The 18,938-nt window shown below is 35.5% G+C and overlaps 1 protein-coding gene across 1 annotated transcript; it reads left to right on the forward strand.

Annotated features, from left to right (window-relative positions):
• The first annotated feature begins 10,165 nt into the window (after positions 1–10,165).
• On the forward strand, positions 10,166–13,875 carry LOC118052467 (auxin response factor 18). Its single transcript, XM_035063460.2, has 4 exons — positions 10,166–10,609; positions 10,958–12,096; positions 12,653–13,545; positions 13,650–13,875. Exons 1-4 carry the CDS (start codon positions 10,585–10,587, stop codon positions 13,717–13,719), a joined length of 2,127 nt encoding a protein of 708 aa, XP_034919351.1. The 5' UTR covers positions 10,166–10,584; the 3' UTR covers positions 13,720–13,875.
• The last annotated feature ends 5,063 nt before the right edge of the window (positions 13,876–18,938 follow it).

Below are 18,938 nucleotides of genomic sequence, written 5' to 3' on the forward strand. Positions count from 1 at the left end.
CCACAAAACAAAATGAGCCGGGCTGTGAATAGCTTTGCATTGCTTGGACTTTGATTATCTGTATGCTAAACTGGTGTGTGTAGAAGATAGATGTGGTCCAAGGACATTTGGACCTGAAATCGGACGAGGAGTAGCATGGAGGCGGCGACAAGAAAGGCCAGGCGGAGCCCAAGCAGAAATTTATCAAACTTGTGTACTTGTGCAAAGCTTAGATGCAGCTACATCTTCAGCAACACACCATTGATCCTGTGTTGATGGGGCTCAGTAGCAACTCCTTCATAGCTGGTTCACTGATAGGATTTCGATTTCGGTTCATTTTCATTTTCATTAATTTTTATCCATAGTTTTTGGCACTAACCCAAGGATTATCAAAAAAGTCTTCATGTTATCTCATTTTTCCCACGACAACTAATTAAGTTTCATTAATAGCTTTGTCTTGGGCTGCATTTGTTAACTCTGCCGGGTTTTATATAATTAGTACTCTCATTAAATCACAACTAGCTGACCCTAGTGGTGAAAATTTAAGCTGAAAGCAAGCACACCCGCAATCCCGCCGCCTGCGGCCACCGTGACAGCGTATCAGCTGCCTCCGCTTGTGTGTCATCAACGTGTAGTAATCAATGCTGAGACAGCCCATGATAAATTAATAGTGCAAATTGAATGCGAGGATGCCCACTTCACTGTATTGTATAGCAAATCTTTGTTGCCCCTCACATGCTACAAGACACAAACTCCACATCCCGTCACAAAAATTGCAGCCACTCCCAGGTCAACACTACATGGCAAACCTTCATTGGGAGGACGTAACTGGATTGATGAAGGAAGAACGGAGACATCTTTAATGTGTTGGGTGCTTCCCGCCTGCTCGTTCTGTGTGTCCCACACCGTCTGAGTTCATCGGCCCAATAGAATTTCCATATTTACCGTACCGTTCACAATTGATTGCTCGTCTGGCCAAACAGCAACCACTGCCCAGTGCTGTACATCGTGGTGGTTTTTGTCAAAACCTAATCGATTGGTTCTTCGGCCTAATGGAAAGGCTTGCTTGTTCTACCATCTAATCTAATTGTTGTTTTTTTCCAATACCATACAAGACAGCTGCTGATAATGGAATGAAGATGGAAAGTAGAAGGAAGGTGTGTTGATGTCATGGTTTAGACTCGGTATCATTAGAATTTGTAATGAGTTTGACTCTAGCTCGATGCCTATGAACATCAAGGGGTCTGATTTAAAACAAATGTCGAATCTGTGAAATGGAATCTTCACAAAAATGTCATGCTTTCACATGAACAGATAAATCCTTGCCCATGATTGTTGTCTCGCCCGCAGATCCCTTTTTTCCTTGGGCGTTGTCCTTGTTAAGATGCTGCATATGGTGCTTTTGTCGCATATTTCATGGATGGGTTTTAATCTGTAAGGGGGCTACACTCCTTCTATACTGTTGGAAAACCTTAAAACATGCATCACAATAAATATTTTTATAGAGTGCGAACAAAAGAAAATGAGAAATTAAAAGGAGAAAAAAAAAACACCAAAATTCATGTTGTTCGTTCAAAATGCCTCCTTAATTTTGCCTACAAAGACGGATCAAAATCTTACTACATAACTTCATTTTCTTCTTTTAAAGTACTCTCTAATGTATATGTGGCTGCACACACCTATAAAAAACTCATCTCATCCAATTATACTTATAATAATAAGAGCATGTTTGAAATTACATTTTAAATTTTAAATAGCATTTTATAAAAAAAAAATAATTTTTTTAATTTAAAATTAATATATATATTCGCATTGTTTGATGTACATGCTAAAAAAAATTAAAAAATATATTATTTTAAAATATTTTTTTTTAAAAAAAAAGTAATTGCTACTATCTAAAAAAAAACATATCTAAAGAAATGGCATTTTCAATCATGGTCACATGTGACCACTAAAAGAAAGAGAGCTACGACTAGCTAGGTGTACCAACAATTTCTATTTGATTCTAAACACGTCACAATAAACTTCATCTTCGCTTGAATCCAATCAAAGTAAAACTAGCTAGTTACGATCTTCCTACACCTTCTCCACCAGAGGCTCGATGGATACCCACCCAACTGCTGCAAGCGTCAGACAAGTTCCAATCACCCTTGAACTTGAACACCAAGCTGAGGTTTCTTCGACCTCCATTGTAGATTATCCAAGGTTTAAAGAAATAGCTTGTTTGACCTACTAAATACACCATCTGTGCTCAACAAAATCCATCATCCTTAAACCCTAACAATACATAATCAAATTAATTTATCCAAAACATGCGACCTCCCCTCTTTCATCTGCACATATATATATATTTTTTTTAAAAAAGGATTTTGTCACATGCAAAGACTCCAATCTAAGTTACAAACTAGCGGTAGTGATCTTTCTGCTAAGAACCTCATGCAAGATCTCTCTAGATAAACAAGGTTGTGTGGTCTTCGAAACCCTCCCATCCATGCAGTACACCCTCCTCTTGATCACCCGTCTTCTCTACATATATTTTCTCTTTGCCCCTGTCATGTTAGAGTGCCTCGCATCTCCACTTGTCATAACCCCATTTAATCAACGTTTTTTCATCTCAAAACTTCATCCACACCAAAAAATAATCATCCAATTTTACTAGGACTATCTAGATCTATATTATTTTTTATATAATTTTTATCAAATAAATAGAAAATAAGAAAATTTGAAATCGATATCTCTTGCTCGTCAAGGCTTTTATACCATGTCAAAAAATTATCTTAACCTAGCAACTTAAACTGTTAAGTGAGGTTTCAGAATATAATTTATATTACTTTTTAATAATTAAGATATTAAAAAATCTCTTGATGTTAAAGAAGATCATGATAAGAGATACATTTTGATTCCACTATGATAATTTCCCAGTGGGGATATATTTTGGATGAAGTCAATAGAATACGGTCCAAAGTATAATCATGCTGGGCCATGAATGAAATAATGAGCAGACAACTAGGTAGAAGACTAAAATTAGTGAAAAGAAATACGAGTGATATATACGAATATATTGTAATGATGAGACAGTTGAATTGTTCTGGGTCATCTGAGTGTTCGGTTGGGCAGGAACAACATGGAAACAATGGTGTTGATATTTATATGGGTTGTGGCTCTAGTGAACCACCTTATCATGACTCTTCTTGGTCACACCGTGTCTTGTGCACCATCATGCAACTTTTGATGCACCCAGCTGCCGGGATGGTTAGGAAGAAACTTTCCTACGGTCATCAACGCTCTTCCCTCTAATCACACCGTCCATTTATTGACCATGATTCTCTGATTGAGAATTTACATTTATGTGATGAACTGAATCCTTTTGCTAATTATAAATTTATTAATTTCAGTTGTAAATGCTTAACTTGTTATTGAGGAGCACTCCAGTAATTACTTCCTTCAAATCTTCGGAGGAATTAGTTGATCACAAATTCAAATTTCCTATCAAGTCGGTGATAGATAAAATTCTTATGCATTTCTTTTTAAAAAAATTAGCATAAAATATTATTTTGACAGAGTATATATTTGATAATATTATTAAAAATAAAATTATATTAAAAATATCAAATTAATATTTTTCATATTCTCAGCCACATTATGGTCACCGTCTATAAAAGAAAAAAAATGCAAATATTTCACAGTAAGTATAATTCAATTTATCTTTATATAAAAAAAAAAGAGATAAAGACACTATATTTGTGAGTTGTGTTGAAAATACTCTGTGTTATTACTTGAAAAATTATTAAATTAATATTTTTTAAAATATTTTTCAAAGGTTTTAATATATTAATATTAAAAAAAAATTTAATATATTTTTAAATAAAAATTTACTATAAAAAACATCTTATATCCCAATTTCATACACTTTTCCCGTAAAAATTGGCAAGTCAAAATTGTCTCTGGGTTGAGCGGATTTATTGGAATTTTGATTTTATTTAAAATAACAGAGTGATTTTAATAAAAAAAATTATTTTGAAGTAAAACTTCGAAACAGGTTCAAATCAACAAATTACTGGGCTGATTTGACGGGCAAGACAGATTTTATACACGTAGGTCGATAAAAAATACTGTATCAGGAGAATAAAATAGTGAAAAAAAAAAAATCAAAAGTCATACAAAGTAACAAAGTCTCCGACAAAGCTGTAATAAGACTTTCACTAGTCCCAGAAGTAACGACAGAGATTCGGGCATGGGACCCGTTACTTTCTGGGCCCCACGCGTCAAGTCCCATCACTGACGAGATGCACCCAGAACAGGGGCCCGCTCCGTGACAAGTTACGACACGTGCCGTATTATAAGTCGCTCCCGCGATTGAAATTCTTTACACGTACGGTTCAATATTTGGTCCTTTTGCTGTCACGCTAGCATGGCCGGTTTTAGTTATATTTTAACTTGCTATTTTTTTATCTTTTACCCTCTGGCACATCCTAGCAGGGAGCGGTGATTGCTTCTTGCTATCGTGACAGTGACCGGCTTTGTCAGTGACAAAAGGGTCCGTTTATTTCAAGGACATAAAAGGACAGGAGATAAAAAAAAGATTTATTTTCAGTAATTTAATTTAATTTTATTTTTATAGGCAGGGAGCGAGTTCTTTTTCCATCCTTGTGGTTGACGAAAGGGCACAGCATCTCTTCACAACGTCAAAAACAAATCGATGATAGAAGATTCCAAATAATGAAACGTGGCTATTGTTTTGAAGAAGGCAGTGAAAATGATCAGAGATTGAAAAGTTCAAATGTGTCGGCAAAGCCCGTTCAACACCAACCCAGGGGAGCTCACATGCCTCGCACGCGCACTTCCTTTTTATTTTTTTCTTTTATAAATAACTAAAAATGCTTCTTTTATAAGTTTATTTAAAAAAAATAGTTAATGAAAGAAAAAATCACACCCGAAAACCCTGAGATGGTGGATAATATCTTCATTTAGGCTCAAGAACATTTTTTTTAATTTGGTCATGAAAGATTCTCTATTCAGTTTTTCAGAATCCTGCTATTGGCTTTACAAATAATATAAAGACATATTCTATTATAGAATCAAATAAATAACAAATTGAATCGGGTTGGGATTTAATTTAATTTGGTTTTAAAAACTTCATCTTGGTTCAGGTATAAATCAAGTAAAAAATAGAGACTGTATTTTTTTCGAGTTTTTTGTGTGATAGAAATATCATTTTAATTTGTTTGTTGGTAAATTATATCTCACCGTAGCTTATAAACCAATATATATTATTGTACTTTTCAAGCTCGAGTTTTAATATCTAGATGATAATGTTGATAATAATAATAATAATAAAAACAGAATAAAATGGCTGACATTTGCATTATTGTTCTTTTCCTTTTTTCTTGCTATGCATTCTTTCGTTATCCTTGAGTTATATATTTTCTGATTTTTTTGTGTGGTTATGATCAAGCTTTTGTGCTGCTGGCTTCAAATGAGATAACCCAGTGCTTACTGCAAGACAACCCTCTAATGATTTGAGCTTTTGAAATTTCCATTGAATCTCACTGTGTCCACGTAACTCTTTCAGAAGATGCCAAAGAAGAACATCCACGTCGTTATAATCTAATCTGTGCAATTATGCCCTGCACCTTCTTTTTTCCAGCAAGGAAAACTTAAAACACAAAAATAAAGGAAGCAAGACAACATGAAATAACCTTTATATATATATATATATGTTCTTGTCGGTATGTATACTCATGTGGTTAAGCAATTCCTTCAAGCAAAAAAAAAAAAAAAAGGAAGAGAAGAAAAAATCACCTACAATATTTCCAATAGAAGTGTTAAGACACTTTATTTAACAAGACACGACAAATATAATAATGTATATTTAAATAGTAAAATAATTCATAAAATTATAAATAGATTTTTTTTTTTCATACATGGTTCATATAAATAATAATCAATTCTGTCCATAAATACAAGGTATAAAAATCTTACCATGCAATATACAAGAGAAAAAGATTAAAAGTGGTTAGTAAAACTAATTCCAATATACAAGATAAAAACATTAAAAACAACAGTGTCTTCAAAATCGTTTCTATTAACACCAATTCCAATACTCCATCTAAATTAGTGCATGACCATGTATAGTGTCTTACATCAACTGGTATCTCTTTGCCTAATAAATAACACATCATTTTTAGAAGTTGTTCCTTTTAAATACTATTATATTTTCATAAGTTTCGTATATTATTTGTCACACATCATGAATTTCAACAAATAAATCAATAAAGAATTGTACATTTTGTATGAACTAAAACGAATGAATTGAACCATTCAAAGTATAATTATTATTATTTTTAATTTTGAAGTTTGGTTCCTTGTTAAATCATATTTTAGACAAGTCATGTGATTTTCTATAAAGAAATCATAATGCTGTAAATTTATTTAAAAAACTATGGCATTTAAATACAAATACTTGGTAGATCAGACTTTAGAATGTGATATGTCACCCTTGTTTGTAAAAATATTTGCTATAAAATAAGAATTTTAAAAGTTTTGTCCCATGATAGACAATTGTTATACTTGATAGAAAATGTTTAAGCAAAACCATGTCTTTTTCATCTTTGCACTATTGAATAAATAAAGAATCTATTGATACAGACACTTGTAGAGCTAATGCATAAGTAAATAAATACAAAAAGACAAGAATTATAAAATTTAGAGTTGTTGTAAAATTAGGATTCCATTGATTTTATTATTTTACTATGATTTTACATGATGATAAGTATATATTAACTCGTAAATTCACATCATAAACTCTATATTTTAACATCATTCTTATGGCCGAGGCTTGAATTGATTAGATTTAACATCTAGCCTCGATATGAAACGAAAATAAAAAATAAACATCAAGATTAATGGCAAGAGACAATCGCAAGTTTTGTCTCTGCTGAATTGTCCCTGTCAAAGGCACGCATCATGGAAGACAACCACAAGACAATCATTTTACTTTTGGACAAAATTCCTTCTAGAGATGCTCCATGTTCGGGGTAAGTGGTGGTGTAAAGACTGGGCAAACACTGGTTGGAGAAAACCCACCAAAATCACACACTCGAAAGACATTAATTGACGGGTCAAGCTTCTGTTCTTGTTTGCTGGGGAAAAGCAATGGATGGATAAGCTGGACAAAACACTACTGGTGTCCTTTTCAGTGTTTATTTCACTCCCGACTGTTTCTGTCTTGTTGCCTTCGTCTCCATTTGTATCCTATATGTCTGGTTAAAGAGTCACTTTCCTGGTGTTTTAGGGCTGAGGGAAATTCTCAAGAATGTTTCTGGCAAAAGCTAGCATCTTCATCGCCCCCTAGTTGTGTGTGCGAGAGAGAATGATCGACAGAGAGGTTTCTGCTCTTTCCCCCCCTTTTCCCTTCACTTCAAAATCAATTAATTGCTGGCACTGCGAAAGGTTTCTGAACTTCGATGGCACCATTGTTGTCCCGTTGTTTTTATTTAAATAAATCATTAAAAATATAGATACAAATTAAATTGATTAAATAAAACAAAAAAAAAAAAAACTATGCAAGGCTATATATATTAAAAATAATGTCTGATTTTATTTTCAAAAATATAATTCATTCATACGAAAAATAGAAAAAAAAACTTATAGATAAATCATAAAAATTCTTTAAATTTAAATGCATGACTTAAAAAATAATTGTAATTTAAAAAAGACCCTTCAAACAAAATAAAAGAGAAAAGGGGTGCTAATTAAAATATAAATTTTAAAAAATAGAGAAAAAACCATAATTTTTGGTTCTTAAACTTTTTTTTCTTCAATGATTTAGTTTTAATTGAAGATTAATTAAAAATAAAAAAAGATCAAAATAAAAAAAGACACCACCTCTCTTTCCCTTCTTTTAATTAGAGACTAAAAAATAAAATAAAAATAAATTTTTATACTAAAATTGAATTGAAAAAAATATTCAGATACTGAAATTATATAATTTATATGATTTTTAAAGTTTAAAATTCCGTTTATCACAAAATTTGAATTTTTTTTTAGTTTTAATATGTTTTTTATGTTTTCAAATCAGAATCTCAAAAATGATTTTTAAAAATAAAAAAATATTATTGGCATGCTTTTCTAAGTGAAAAGCACTTTATCAAAGTGTATTTTTTATGACACTTATAATATGATATTTATATTTATTGTTTTTTTTTAATTGATATTCAATTAAAATTAGATGTTTGGAAAAATAAACATGGAAGCCTTCGACGGTAAAAAAAACCCGACAATTTGTAGTGTAAGAGTTAATGAGATAATTAATTCCTTCAATAAGCAGTGGGGTGATGGTGTCCACAGCCTCGCGCTGCTTCTTTCCATGTTGGTGCAGGGTCTGTGTCAACAATTAAAACTCTTGGACAAAGTTTTAACAGGAATTTAGGCACACGCAACCATGGAAGTATTTATTTATTTATTTATTTATTTTAACTCCGACGTCTCCGGCTTATAATTATGCCAGGTCCAGTCACATAAATGGTTCGATTTGATGTGTGGCTGTGGCCCCTTTTTATGTTATCTCTGTGAAACCAGCGCCCGGCGTGAGCTAATTACTTCCCTGCAAGCAAGCTCCATCCACTGTCATCGCCGGTGCCAGTTTGACTCTATCACTTGAAAACACCAACTCAGTAAAGCACAGGCCAGAAAAACATCACCAGCATGGGAATCATGAGGGCAATTGCCTCCATTTTCCATGATTCCCACACTTTATTTCCTTTTCCCTTTCCTTTCAAGCTTTTCATGTATTGCAAATAAGAACTCGGTGATTTTGTTCATGTTACAGGGATGGCTTGTTGCGAGTAAAATGTCCATTACACTGATTAGAGAGCTCCAAATCAAACCTAACAAGTTCAAGATCCCCAGGCCATTAAAATTCGTGGGAATGCTGTCGACCCATGACTCTGCCTTGTAGCCCAAGAAAATTACCAATCTAAACTCATGTTCCCTAATTGGACCGACCAATGTCTTGATCAACAAGTACCAAGCAAATTGGAGTATTTATGCAACCAGTATAAAATCAAGACTATGTTGTTAATTCCTCTTTGATCTCAATGTCACCATCAAGCATTACCACCTAAATTCTCCGATCTCCAAGTCATATGCAAAACAAGGTCTCCGCTGGCACCATGGCCCAAAAAACTAATCCAAACGAACCCTAAAATTCTAGGGTGCCCTAATGTGATTTTAGTGTAACAATCCAAATTGATAAGGGAGTGTTTCTACTCCCCTTAACCCTAAAATTACCATGACCAAATCTTCTTTTCCTACAAAGATATCGGAAGCACGCATAACAAACAGTGGCAAGTGAGTCCAGGGTGTTGACCAGTGACCATAGTTAATCTCGCATGACCCTCGGAACCAGTAAAGTACTAACCATGGTTATCCCAAAGAGTTAGGGCACTGGTCTCACTATCTTCGGATGAGCTCTAACCACGGTCAAATGTATCTGGTTAGGATCTGGGTTTGGCTGCCTTGATTTCAGAGCTTAGCCCAAACAGCTCACTACACCTTTGACAAAACCCTTGTGATGCGAAGCCAGTTTTTTAAATCTTGATGGGGGATTATCTAATCTTCAGGCAAGTGAGTTGGAAATTCTTATTTATTAAAAGAATTCTCCCCTCCTTTTTATTTAATTACTTTGATACTTCTGTAAGAAAAAAACATCGTTACTTTCCTTTTGGTATCGCGTGTTTGTCACCTTTCAAGGAGCTAGGATAGTTTAGAGCTCGCTTAGGCATGCTTTGTGCTTGCAACTTCTCAAGTTACAATTTAAAATTCCATCGTCCCAACACCAAAACACCAGACGACAATTCTTAATCTTAACAATTTCCATTGTTGTATTTAATATATTTTAAAACTTATTTTAAAAGATTTAAGAGTTATTTTATTTGAATATAATTTTTTAATATTTGTTTAGAAATATAATCTTTTCATATAACTAAAGAGAATCAACACAAACTCGATGACCGAGGGGCGAGGGCCCAAGCTCAAGATATAAAATAAAAAAAATAAGGGAAAATGAAAATAGCACAGTAAAAAGAATGTAGAAAAATATCAGAGCGTAAAACACACGCGCTAGAAAAGACCAAACTGGAGTTGGAAGTACTTATAAACACTTTCTTGTATTAATGGTTTTCTATTTACAAGCGAATAAAGTAGAAAATTAGCAAAGGGGAGAAAAGAGGGGGGGAAATCACAGAGAGATGATGATTTATTTTCACCTGAAGATTGGGTATGATGGTGGACTCTTGTGATCCAAAACACATAATTTAAAAGCCACCCAATCTCTTTCTCCTCCTCGAGAAAACCCATAAAACAATTACTATCTCTTTCCCCTTCGTTTTTTTCTCTTGTCAAATCCTTCCCTGCGAGTCTGGTCGGCAGAAGCAAGCTCACAAGCACACTCTTAAAAACCCATTAACAAGCTCCCTTCCTTCATACCCTTACACTTGCTTACTCAATTCTTACTAAGATCTCTACCCTTTGAATAGTTTTGCAACTTTTGTGTTCTTTAAAGCCAAGGTTCGTGCTTTACTCTGTCTCTCCCAGACAGAATTTATGTTTGAAGCAAAACTTAGAGACGGTGAGTTATTCTTTGATTTTGGTTGAGATTTATTAGAATATTCTGCCTTTTTTTTGTTCAGAGTAAATTAATTTTCATCAACATCTCAAAATCTTTGTTTTTTTTTTCTTCACAGGTTGTAACTGTTTTTTTGTTTTTTTCATATTTAGTTGTTGCTAAAAATTGTTACTATTAAAGCTTGATCTTTTTATTTCTCATCTTCGTTTCCCCCTGTTTTTGGATGGTTAAGCATGAAAAAAAAAAAAAAAAAACCATGTGATAGATATATTATGCAATTGATCCGAGCAATAAAGATGTTGTTCTTTTCTCTCATGTAATTTAATTTTTTTTTTCTCTTGCAAATTTCAGGTTATACCCAGGTTCTTCAAATCCCAAAACTACATAGCGGTCCAATGATTAGGGAGTTTCAAGTTATGAATCCCCCAAAGGAACAAATGAGAGTGGCAGAAAAATGTTTAGATTCACAATTATGGCATGCTTGTGCTGGTAGCATGGTTCAAATGCCAGCAGTTAACTCAAAAGTATTCTATTTTCCTCAGGGTCATGCTGAACATGCTCAGGGGAGTGTGGATTTTGGTCATTTTCAGATTCCTGCACTAATCCCGTGTAAGGTATCCGCTATTAAGTTCATGGCAGAACCTGAAACTGATGAGGTTTATGCCAAAATTAGGCTAACCCCATCCAGTAATAGTGATTTAATGTTTGGAGATGGTTGTGGTGAAGATAGTGATGATAGGTTGCCTAACGGGATTGAGTCTCAAGAGAAGCCTGCTTCTTTTGCCAAGACATTGACTCAATCTGATGCTAATAATGGTGGTGGGTTCTCTGTGCCACGTTATTGCGCTGAGACTATATTTCCAAGATTGGATTACACCGCTGAGCCTCCCGTGCAGACCATTCTTGCCAAGGATGTGCACGGAGAGACATGGAAATTTAGGCATATTTACAGAGGGACGCCTCGTCGCCATTTGTTGACTACTGGATGGAGTAATTTTGTGAATCAAAAGAAGCTTGTGGCTGGGGACTCTATTGTGTTTTTGAGAGCAGAGAATGGGGACCTTTGTGTTGGGATTAGACGTGCTAAGAGAGGGATCGGTGGTGGAAATGAATGCTCATCGGGGTGGAATTCATTTGGGGGCTATTCTGGGTTTTTGAGGGAAGATGAGAGTAAATTGACTAGGAGGAATGGTAGTGGGGATATGAAGGGGAAAGTGAAGCCCGAGTCTGTTTTTGAAGCTGCATCTCTTGCAGCCAATGGGCAGCCTTTTGAAGTTGTCTATTATCCAAGAGCGAGTACTCCAGAATTTTGTGTAAGGGCCTCAGCTGTGAGGACTGCAATCAATATTCAGTGGTGTCCAGGGATGAGGTTCAAAATGGCATTTGAGACCGAGGATTCGTCTCGGATTAGCTGGTTCATGGGAACTATATCTTCTGTTCAGTTTGCTGACCCCATCCGCTGGCCAAATTCTCCATGGCGACTTCTACAGGTACCGTGAATCTCAATTTTGGATGTGGAAATTCTCTACTTGTTGATCTTCAGTACTTACTGCCTTGCTTTTCTCCTGTTACCTGTTGAATTTATTATTGATTTGGAATGATGTATTTGTATAAAATTGATATAATCGGGCAACATATGATGTAGTTGGATTGGTGACTCTGAAAACGCTCAGCTATAGTCCAAGATGCTAGCTGTCCTGCTATTTCGAGTACTTCATTTTATTTTGTAATTCATTCCAAAGAAAAATCATTTTTTTGACACACACACCTTAGCATGTGTTACTTTTCTTGACCTGAATATTAGCATGTTTTTATGGATGTGCAAGTTTTGCATGGTTATGATTTCTTGAAATATAATGGCGGAAATATTTGTTGCTGATATTTTCTTAGTTTAGTTGTTTGCAAGCAATAGGAAGAAAGTAGCGAAATAGCCATTACACTTTCATCAACAGGAGCACGCTGCAAATGATCTGCCTTAGGCTTGAATCACTCGATTGTTATTATTATTTTCCTGACTACATCTTCTTTCATGTTTTCATTTTTCAGGTAGCATGGGATGAGCCAGATCTACTGCAGAATGTGAAGCGCGTTAGCCCATGGTTGGCTGAACTGGTATCCAACATGCCAGCCATTCATCTCTCACCCTTCTCACCCCCAAGAAAGAAGTTGAGACTTCCACAACCCCCGGACTTTCCCTTACTCGGTCAAATTCCAATGCCGTCATTTACCGGCATCCCGCTTAGGTCGAACAGTCCCTTATGCTTTGTCTCAGATAACATTCCTGCAGGCATACAGGGAGCCAGGCATGCTCAATTTGAACTATCTTCATCAGATCTCCACTTCAACAAACTGCAGTCAGGACTGTTCCCAGTTGATTTTCAGCGACGTGATCATGCTGCCTCGCCTTCTAGAATCTCCAGTAGTAACTTCATGGGCAATACTAAAAAAAGTGAGAATATTTCTTGCTTGCTGACAATGGGAAATTCCTCACAGAGTTTGAAGGAAAGCAGTGAAACAAAGACACCCCACTTTGTACTGTTTGGTCAGCTTATTGTTACCGATCAGCAGAGTTCTCAAAGCTGCTCAGGTGATACAAATGCAAACAGTTCATCAGATGGAAATCTAGGGAAAGCCAGCTCTGATGGGTCTGGTTCTGCATTGCAACAGAATGGCCCGATGGAAAATTCTTCAGATGAGAGGTCTACATGGTACAAGGATCACCAAAAAACTGATCTTGGCCTGGAGAATGATCATTGCAAGGTGTTCATGGAATCAGAGGATATTGGCCGAACCCTTGATCTATCAGTCCTTGGTTCATACGAAGAGCTGCACAGAAAGTTGGCTAGTATGTTTGGCATCGAGAGTTCAGAGATGCTGAGCAATGTGCTTTACCGGGATGCAGCTGGCGCCACCAAACACGCCGGAGATGAGCCCTTTAGGTAATCCTCAATCCATCCCCCTTTTACATGTTACATTTTTTTTTGTTTTGGCTTGTTTTATTTATACAGTTTGCTCATAGATTGCACTTCTAATTGCTTGACAGTGAGTTTTTGAAGACAGCAAGAAGGTTAACAATTCTTTCATATGCAAGTAGAGACAACTTCGGAAGGTAGACAATGAGGAACTTCCATCGAATTGTACAGTTAGCAAGTCATTTGTTTTGATTGTAACTTTTCACGTATTTTGTCTATCGGGAGTTGTGGGATAAGTCCACTCCATCCACTTTTGGGATATGATTTAACTTTCCAATGAAATGACTTTTATGTTCATCACTTCTGAGTTTTAGAAATTGCTCATTCTATCGAATTGCCTGTGGCTATGAAATGTCAAAAGAAGTGATTTGTGGCAGATGGTTAAATTCGTAGGAAGTGTAATGACATCTAATTTTGTTGCCAAGTAACAAATTTTCAAGGCAGCAACGGCTTTTGTCAGAGTTATGGTAGATTGTCAAATAATAGCACGACACGGAACATTATGACCATGTACATTTTTACTATAATAAAGTCGTTGCCCGACACGTTTCTGTCAGGGCAATAGCTTTAAACCAGAATAAAATGACTTCTAGCCCAGTAGCAGGGGGGGAAGGTGCGATTTTAATTCAGCTTGTGATCTCCGTTTGATTAGGTGCATGATCAATTTTATTTTCTTGTTTCAACGATTAAGAAGATTCTTAGGTTTGTTTATGTATAAATCGGGACTATTTTTTTTTTCATTTTATCTTAAATACACTTTTTTTATATTGACTTGGCGTATTTATAAAATTACATTTTTAAAATGCAAAAACAAGCTATTAACCCGGACCGGTCTTGTTCAGCAAATCCTGAGAAAATAAACTATCTCATCGGGATTTGAATTATCGTGCACACATTAAACAAAAGATTAACATGCATGCACATAAACAGATTAAATTAGTGTTGAAAAGTTTGCGAGTGCAGAGGAGCAAGGTCTTCAAGTGGGATTTTTTTAATGCTACACTAGGCAGACAGAGATTCGTGGGTCAAGGAATGCCAACCCCCTCACTATCTCTGCTAGCTTGCATTTACACGCCCCAACACAAACCTCAACCTAATCGCTCCCCCCTCCCTCTCTCTTAAATTTACAAAATTTAACCTGTAGATAGAGCGGTTTTAAATTTTAGATTTAATTTTTAAAAATATCAGTTTGAATTATATAAATTTTAAAGTTATTCAAGATTTATATGGTTATTAACTTTAAAACTTGTAGTATTAATCAAGGTATATATAATGTAACCTGAACATTTATATTAATAATTTTTTTTTACAAAAGTCAATGTGTTTCTATACATATATTTTGAAGGGCCAAATCCAATTTCAGAGGTTGTTTTTTGTCAAATCATATGGTTTGTCTAAAATTCTCCAGAAAAAGAAAAAAATAAACTATCTCAATGAATAAATACTGTTAATTATAGCAAAATTAATCTGAATAATAATAATAATAAATCTACTCAAAACAAGTGCACATGAGAGACCATAACCTAAAAACAGAGAAAGAAAAGGAAATTAAAAGAAAATAATAATAATAATAATGTGGATAGAGTGCATGTCTTTGACATTTGTTAGAGTAACATCGAACTATAGACAGCAAAGATAACAGGCAAGACACATTCTACATGTCTAGCGTTGGATCCATCATATTATTAAAAGACTAACTTTAGCATAACATCGTATCTTCTTCTTCTTCGTCTTTCTTTCTCTTTTCAATACAAAATAAGATCACAGTTAATTAATTAATAGCTAATCACATGATGAGGCCAAGGTCAACCATTCATACAATGTGCCGTTTTGATGGCCGAGCCCTCCTCTCACGGGATGCTTTTTTTTACTGTGTCCAGCAAACAGTCAATACTTTTTTGTCAATTATCCAAATTCTCAACCATCGACAATATATCTATCGATCCCAGTGTAGAAGGATTAGCAACGCCGAGTACATCTTTAACCGTTGCAAGTTAAACTCGAGCGAGCTGGCTTTTATGTATAAATACTGGGGAGGCTCGAGTTTGAACGTGCCGGGAGGAAATCTTCTGATCAATCACGAAAGTGTGATGTAATATAGGTTTAAGGGAAGGAAATAAAAAAAAAACTAACTTAATAAACACGCAAAAAGGAATTAAAAGAAAAGTGCTGCCATGAAAATTGCCAGGGGGAAGGATGATTGTACAAGGCAAAAGTGGCAGGGAACATAGCATTGAATCTGGCGAGTCTTGTTAGCTTCAATATGTCATGTTATTGATGCCATGCTGTGTTTCCTCGTGTTATTTTAAAGACCGAGATCCAAGAATTTCCATTGATATGGCTCTCGGGGGTCAACTCCATGAAATCAGATTTCCGACATGGGAATTGGAAGCCTCCGAGCTGTCTTTTATTGTAGCATGAATGTGCGTGGAACAGAAACTTTGAGCAACAAAGGCTATTTTAAAGCAGTGAGGTATTGAAGCAAGCAACTGTTTAATTAAACTCTGTCAAACTTACAACTGTCAAGAAAACAAGCCATTTTTGTCAACACAAATTGTTTCTTGGCCACGAGCTTTGAAGCCACTCATCCTCCACCGAAAGCCCTAGAGCAACAAAGATTAAGCCCTACGTAAATGAACCATCTGTCTACGCCTTGATCACGTTTGAGTGTCATTTTCTCCGTATGACAAGCCATTGAAAAATGTTGCAAATACAACCAAATCTCAAAACCATACATGCAAGCACCCTTCAGACGTTACAGGTGATTATCATTGATACCACTGGCCAGTTTATTTGTTAGATATTAATGCAAGTCAAATATTTTTCTTAAAAAATAATAAAAAGTCATAGAATTTGTCTAGGATTGATTTCTTAATGAAATGTTATCATATCTTAAATTGTTTTTTTTTTTAATTATCTTAGAAATACTAACCTGTTTTTTATAGTCTTTTAAGAAATATGTATAAATCATATGTTATTTAGCTAAAAAACAATTGAAATATAACGAAAGTGTGTCGATCAAAACGCATTATATTTTTTTAAAAAAAGTCTTATCATTCACACGCGTTTTCTTTCTCCTTTCATCTAATAAGTGTATACGATGTATTTATCTCTTGTGTTACGACTTTTTCTTCTTCTTTTTTTCTTGTACAGGAACCGAACAAACACGGAAGTTCAGGGCAAAACCGAAGGATCGTAAGCGAGCACAATAGGATGGCCCAATAAACCTGGACCATGATTATTGGGCCCTTGAGACTCTGGCAAATTAGATGCTGGCACCAAGATTTAGGTAAGTATGGACCTGATTTGGACGGAGAGCAAATGAAAGGTTTGATGTATTCCCAAAAGAGCTCTTTAGACCCGTAGATTCTTCTTGCATCTTTTTGTGTTTTTGGGCTTTGGCCCATTTCAATACCCGGAGAAAAAAATGCTGATTCTCACACTAGCCTCGTTAAAACTTTAAAGTCCAGATAAGGCCATGGGACATGCGAACCCAATTTGAGGGGTAGTTTTATGGTATAAGAATTTCGGGACCTGTCCCTGAAAGAGAGTAAAAAGGAGGCTGCATTGTGTACCTCACGAGCAGAGACTTCTATAGCCTCTGGTGGCATGGCTTCCATGTCCAGGACTCGTTGAGGATATTCGAAAATGTCCTCTTTCGCGGTTGATGACGGAGGAACAATCGATGAGGCCCTTGTAATAGATACTTCATGTTGTTGTTTTCTTGTCATTGACATGGAGGATGTAACCAATGGCTTCTCTTCTTCTATTATGATCTTCGAGTGATTTGAAGAGCCAAAATTTCTGCTTGTCTATAAGAAGAGGAGGTGGTGGTGTTACTAAGTACAGAGAAATGTGAGATTATGCGTTGTTAATTTGGTTGTGAGGGATATTCCAAAGAATGGCGATTGCATCAATCATCAACAAAAGAATATCACTGGTCTGTGGGAGTGGGACTCGGGGCAGAAGCTTGAGTTTGACAAAGCACCGGCCACCGAGTTGGCACGTCTCCATGTCGAAAGCCCAAGCGCGACAAAGGCTGAGGCCACTCTATATCGAAATCCCAAGTACGACGGAGGTTGAGGCCTCCGTAAAAGAACTGTCTATACCTTGATCACGTCTTGAGTGACATGGAACTCCGTAAGACTCGGAAGTGTATGGTATTGGGTCTTGAAAGTGATTTTAAAAAAAATTAAGATTATTTTTATTTTAAATTAATAATTTTTTATATTTTTATATTATTTTATGTATTGATGTTAAAAATAATTTTTTTAAATTAAAAAAATATTTTTTAAACCATAATTATTGTACTTCTCAAAACAAATAAAGAAGGTTAAAAGCGCACTTCAACTCTATTTTATTGTAATTGACAACCATACCCTTTAGGGATCCCTTTTCCACCCCCCTGTCTTCTCAGTTAACTCTCTGAAGTCCCGTTCCGTTTTCAATGATCTGGCGTTCGTTGATTCTTCAAATTCAAAGCTGCCAAATTAAATCTCAAAATTGATTGTTGCCTCAAATGAAAAAGAAACGAAAAGTAAAATTAGCAAAAACGAAATTAGCGTAAATCCAGAACAAAGAGAAGTATGGGCCAAGTCAACTCTTAATACACGAGTGACAAGTCCCACAAACCTTTATCGTTAGCTTAACAATTTCGTCTTTGTAAAAACCTCTTGATTTTTTAAACAACCCAATCTAAAGACATGCACTAAAGGTAGCACAAAATGCAAAACCAAAAAATTATTTACTCTCTGAATAATTAATTAAGAGAGTTGACGGGGTAATCTGTGCAATCCTCGCGATGCATTATTCCAAGTTTTCTTCTTGTTCTGGTAAAACGGAACATGTTCGTGTAAATTGTGTGATGTGCAGTGTGTGTTTAAGCAAGTTTCCTTGTCTGGAGGCGAGACTGAAGAAGAGAGAGGTAAATGCCAGGATGGTGAGGGGAGGTATCGTGGTCAATTTGTGAATATATAATTAGCGGAAGTGCGGTTTAGTGTTTGGGGAGTGCATGTATAAGCATCATCGATTCATCTCCCCATGATTCTCTCCGTTTTCAAAATCTAAACAAACCTACCAGTCAGATATTTAAAATCCTGATCAGGCCGCTGATTCGAAGCTAAAATCTAAAAATCTTGCCGAACCTCACTAGTTATCAGTTGTGATTGAAGCTTCGTTGCATCTTTTGAGCCAGACCAGAGATTTCAACTACTCAATCACCAATCCCATACAAATGGAATTCATTTTCTAGGATGGTTAAGCCAACCAATTCGGGTACTGTTACGCTAGGTTTAGCTTCACACACACACATCCCTTCGCCCATGAGCGGGAGGATGCTAGGAAAATAACTATAAAGAACG

This window comes from Populus alba, chromosome 8, assembly GCF_005239225.2.
Source record: "Populus alba chromosome 8, ASM523922v2, whole genome shotgun sequence".
NCBI classification, from domain to species: Eukaryota; Viridiplantae; Streptophyta; class Magnoliopsida; order Malpighiales; family Salicaceae; genus Populus; species Populus alba.

Bases quoted from the DNA above. Each gene is read 5' to 3' on its own strand.
- LOC118052467 (XM_035063460.2), top strand. From the start codon at position 10,585: ATGTTTGAAGCAAAACTTAGAGACG. The intron at 12,097-12,652 runs GTACCGTGAATC...TTCATTTTTCAG, and splicing joins CTCCATGGCGACTTCTACAG to GTAGCATGGGATGAGCCAGA. The intron at 13,546-13,649 runs GTAATCCTCAAT...ATTGCTTGACAG, and splicing joins GCCGGAGATGAGCCCTTTAG to TGAGTTTTTGAAGACAGCAA.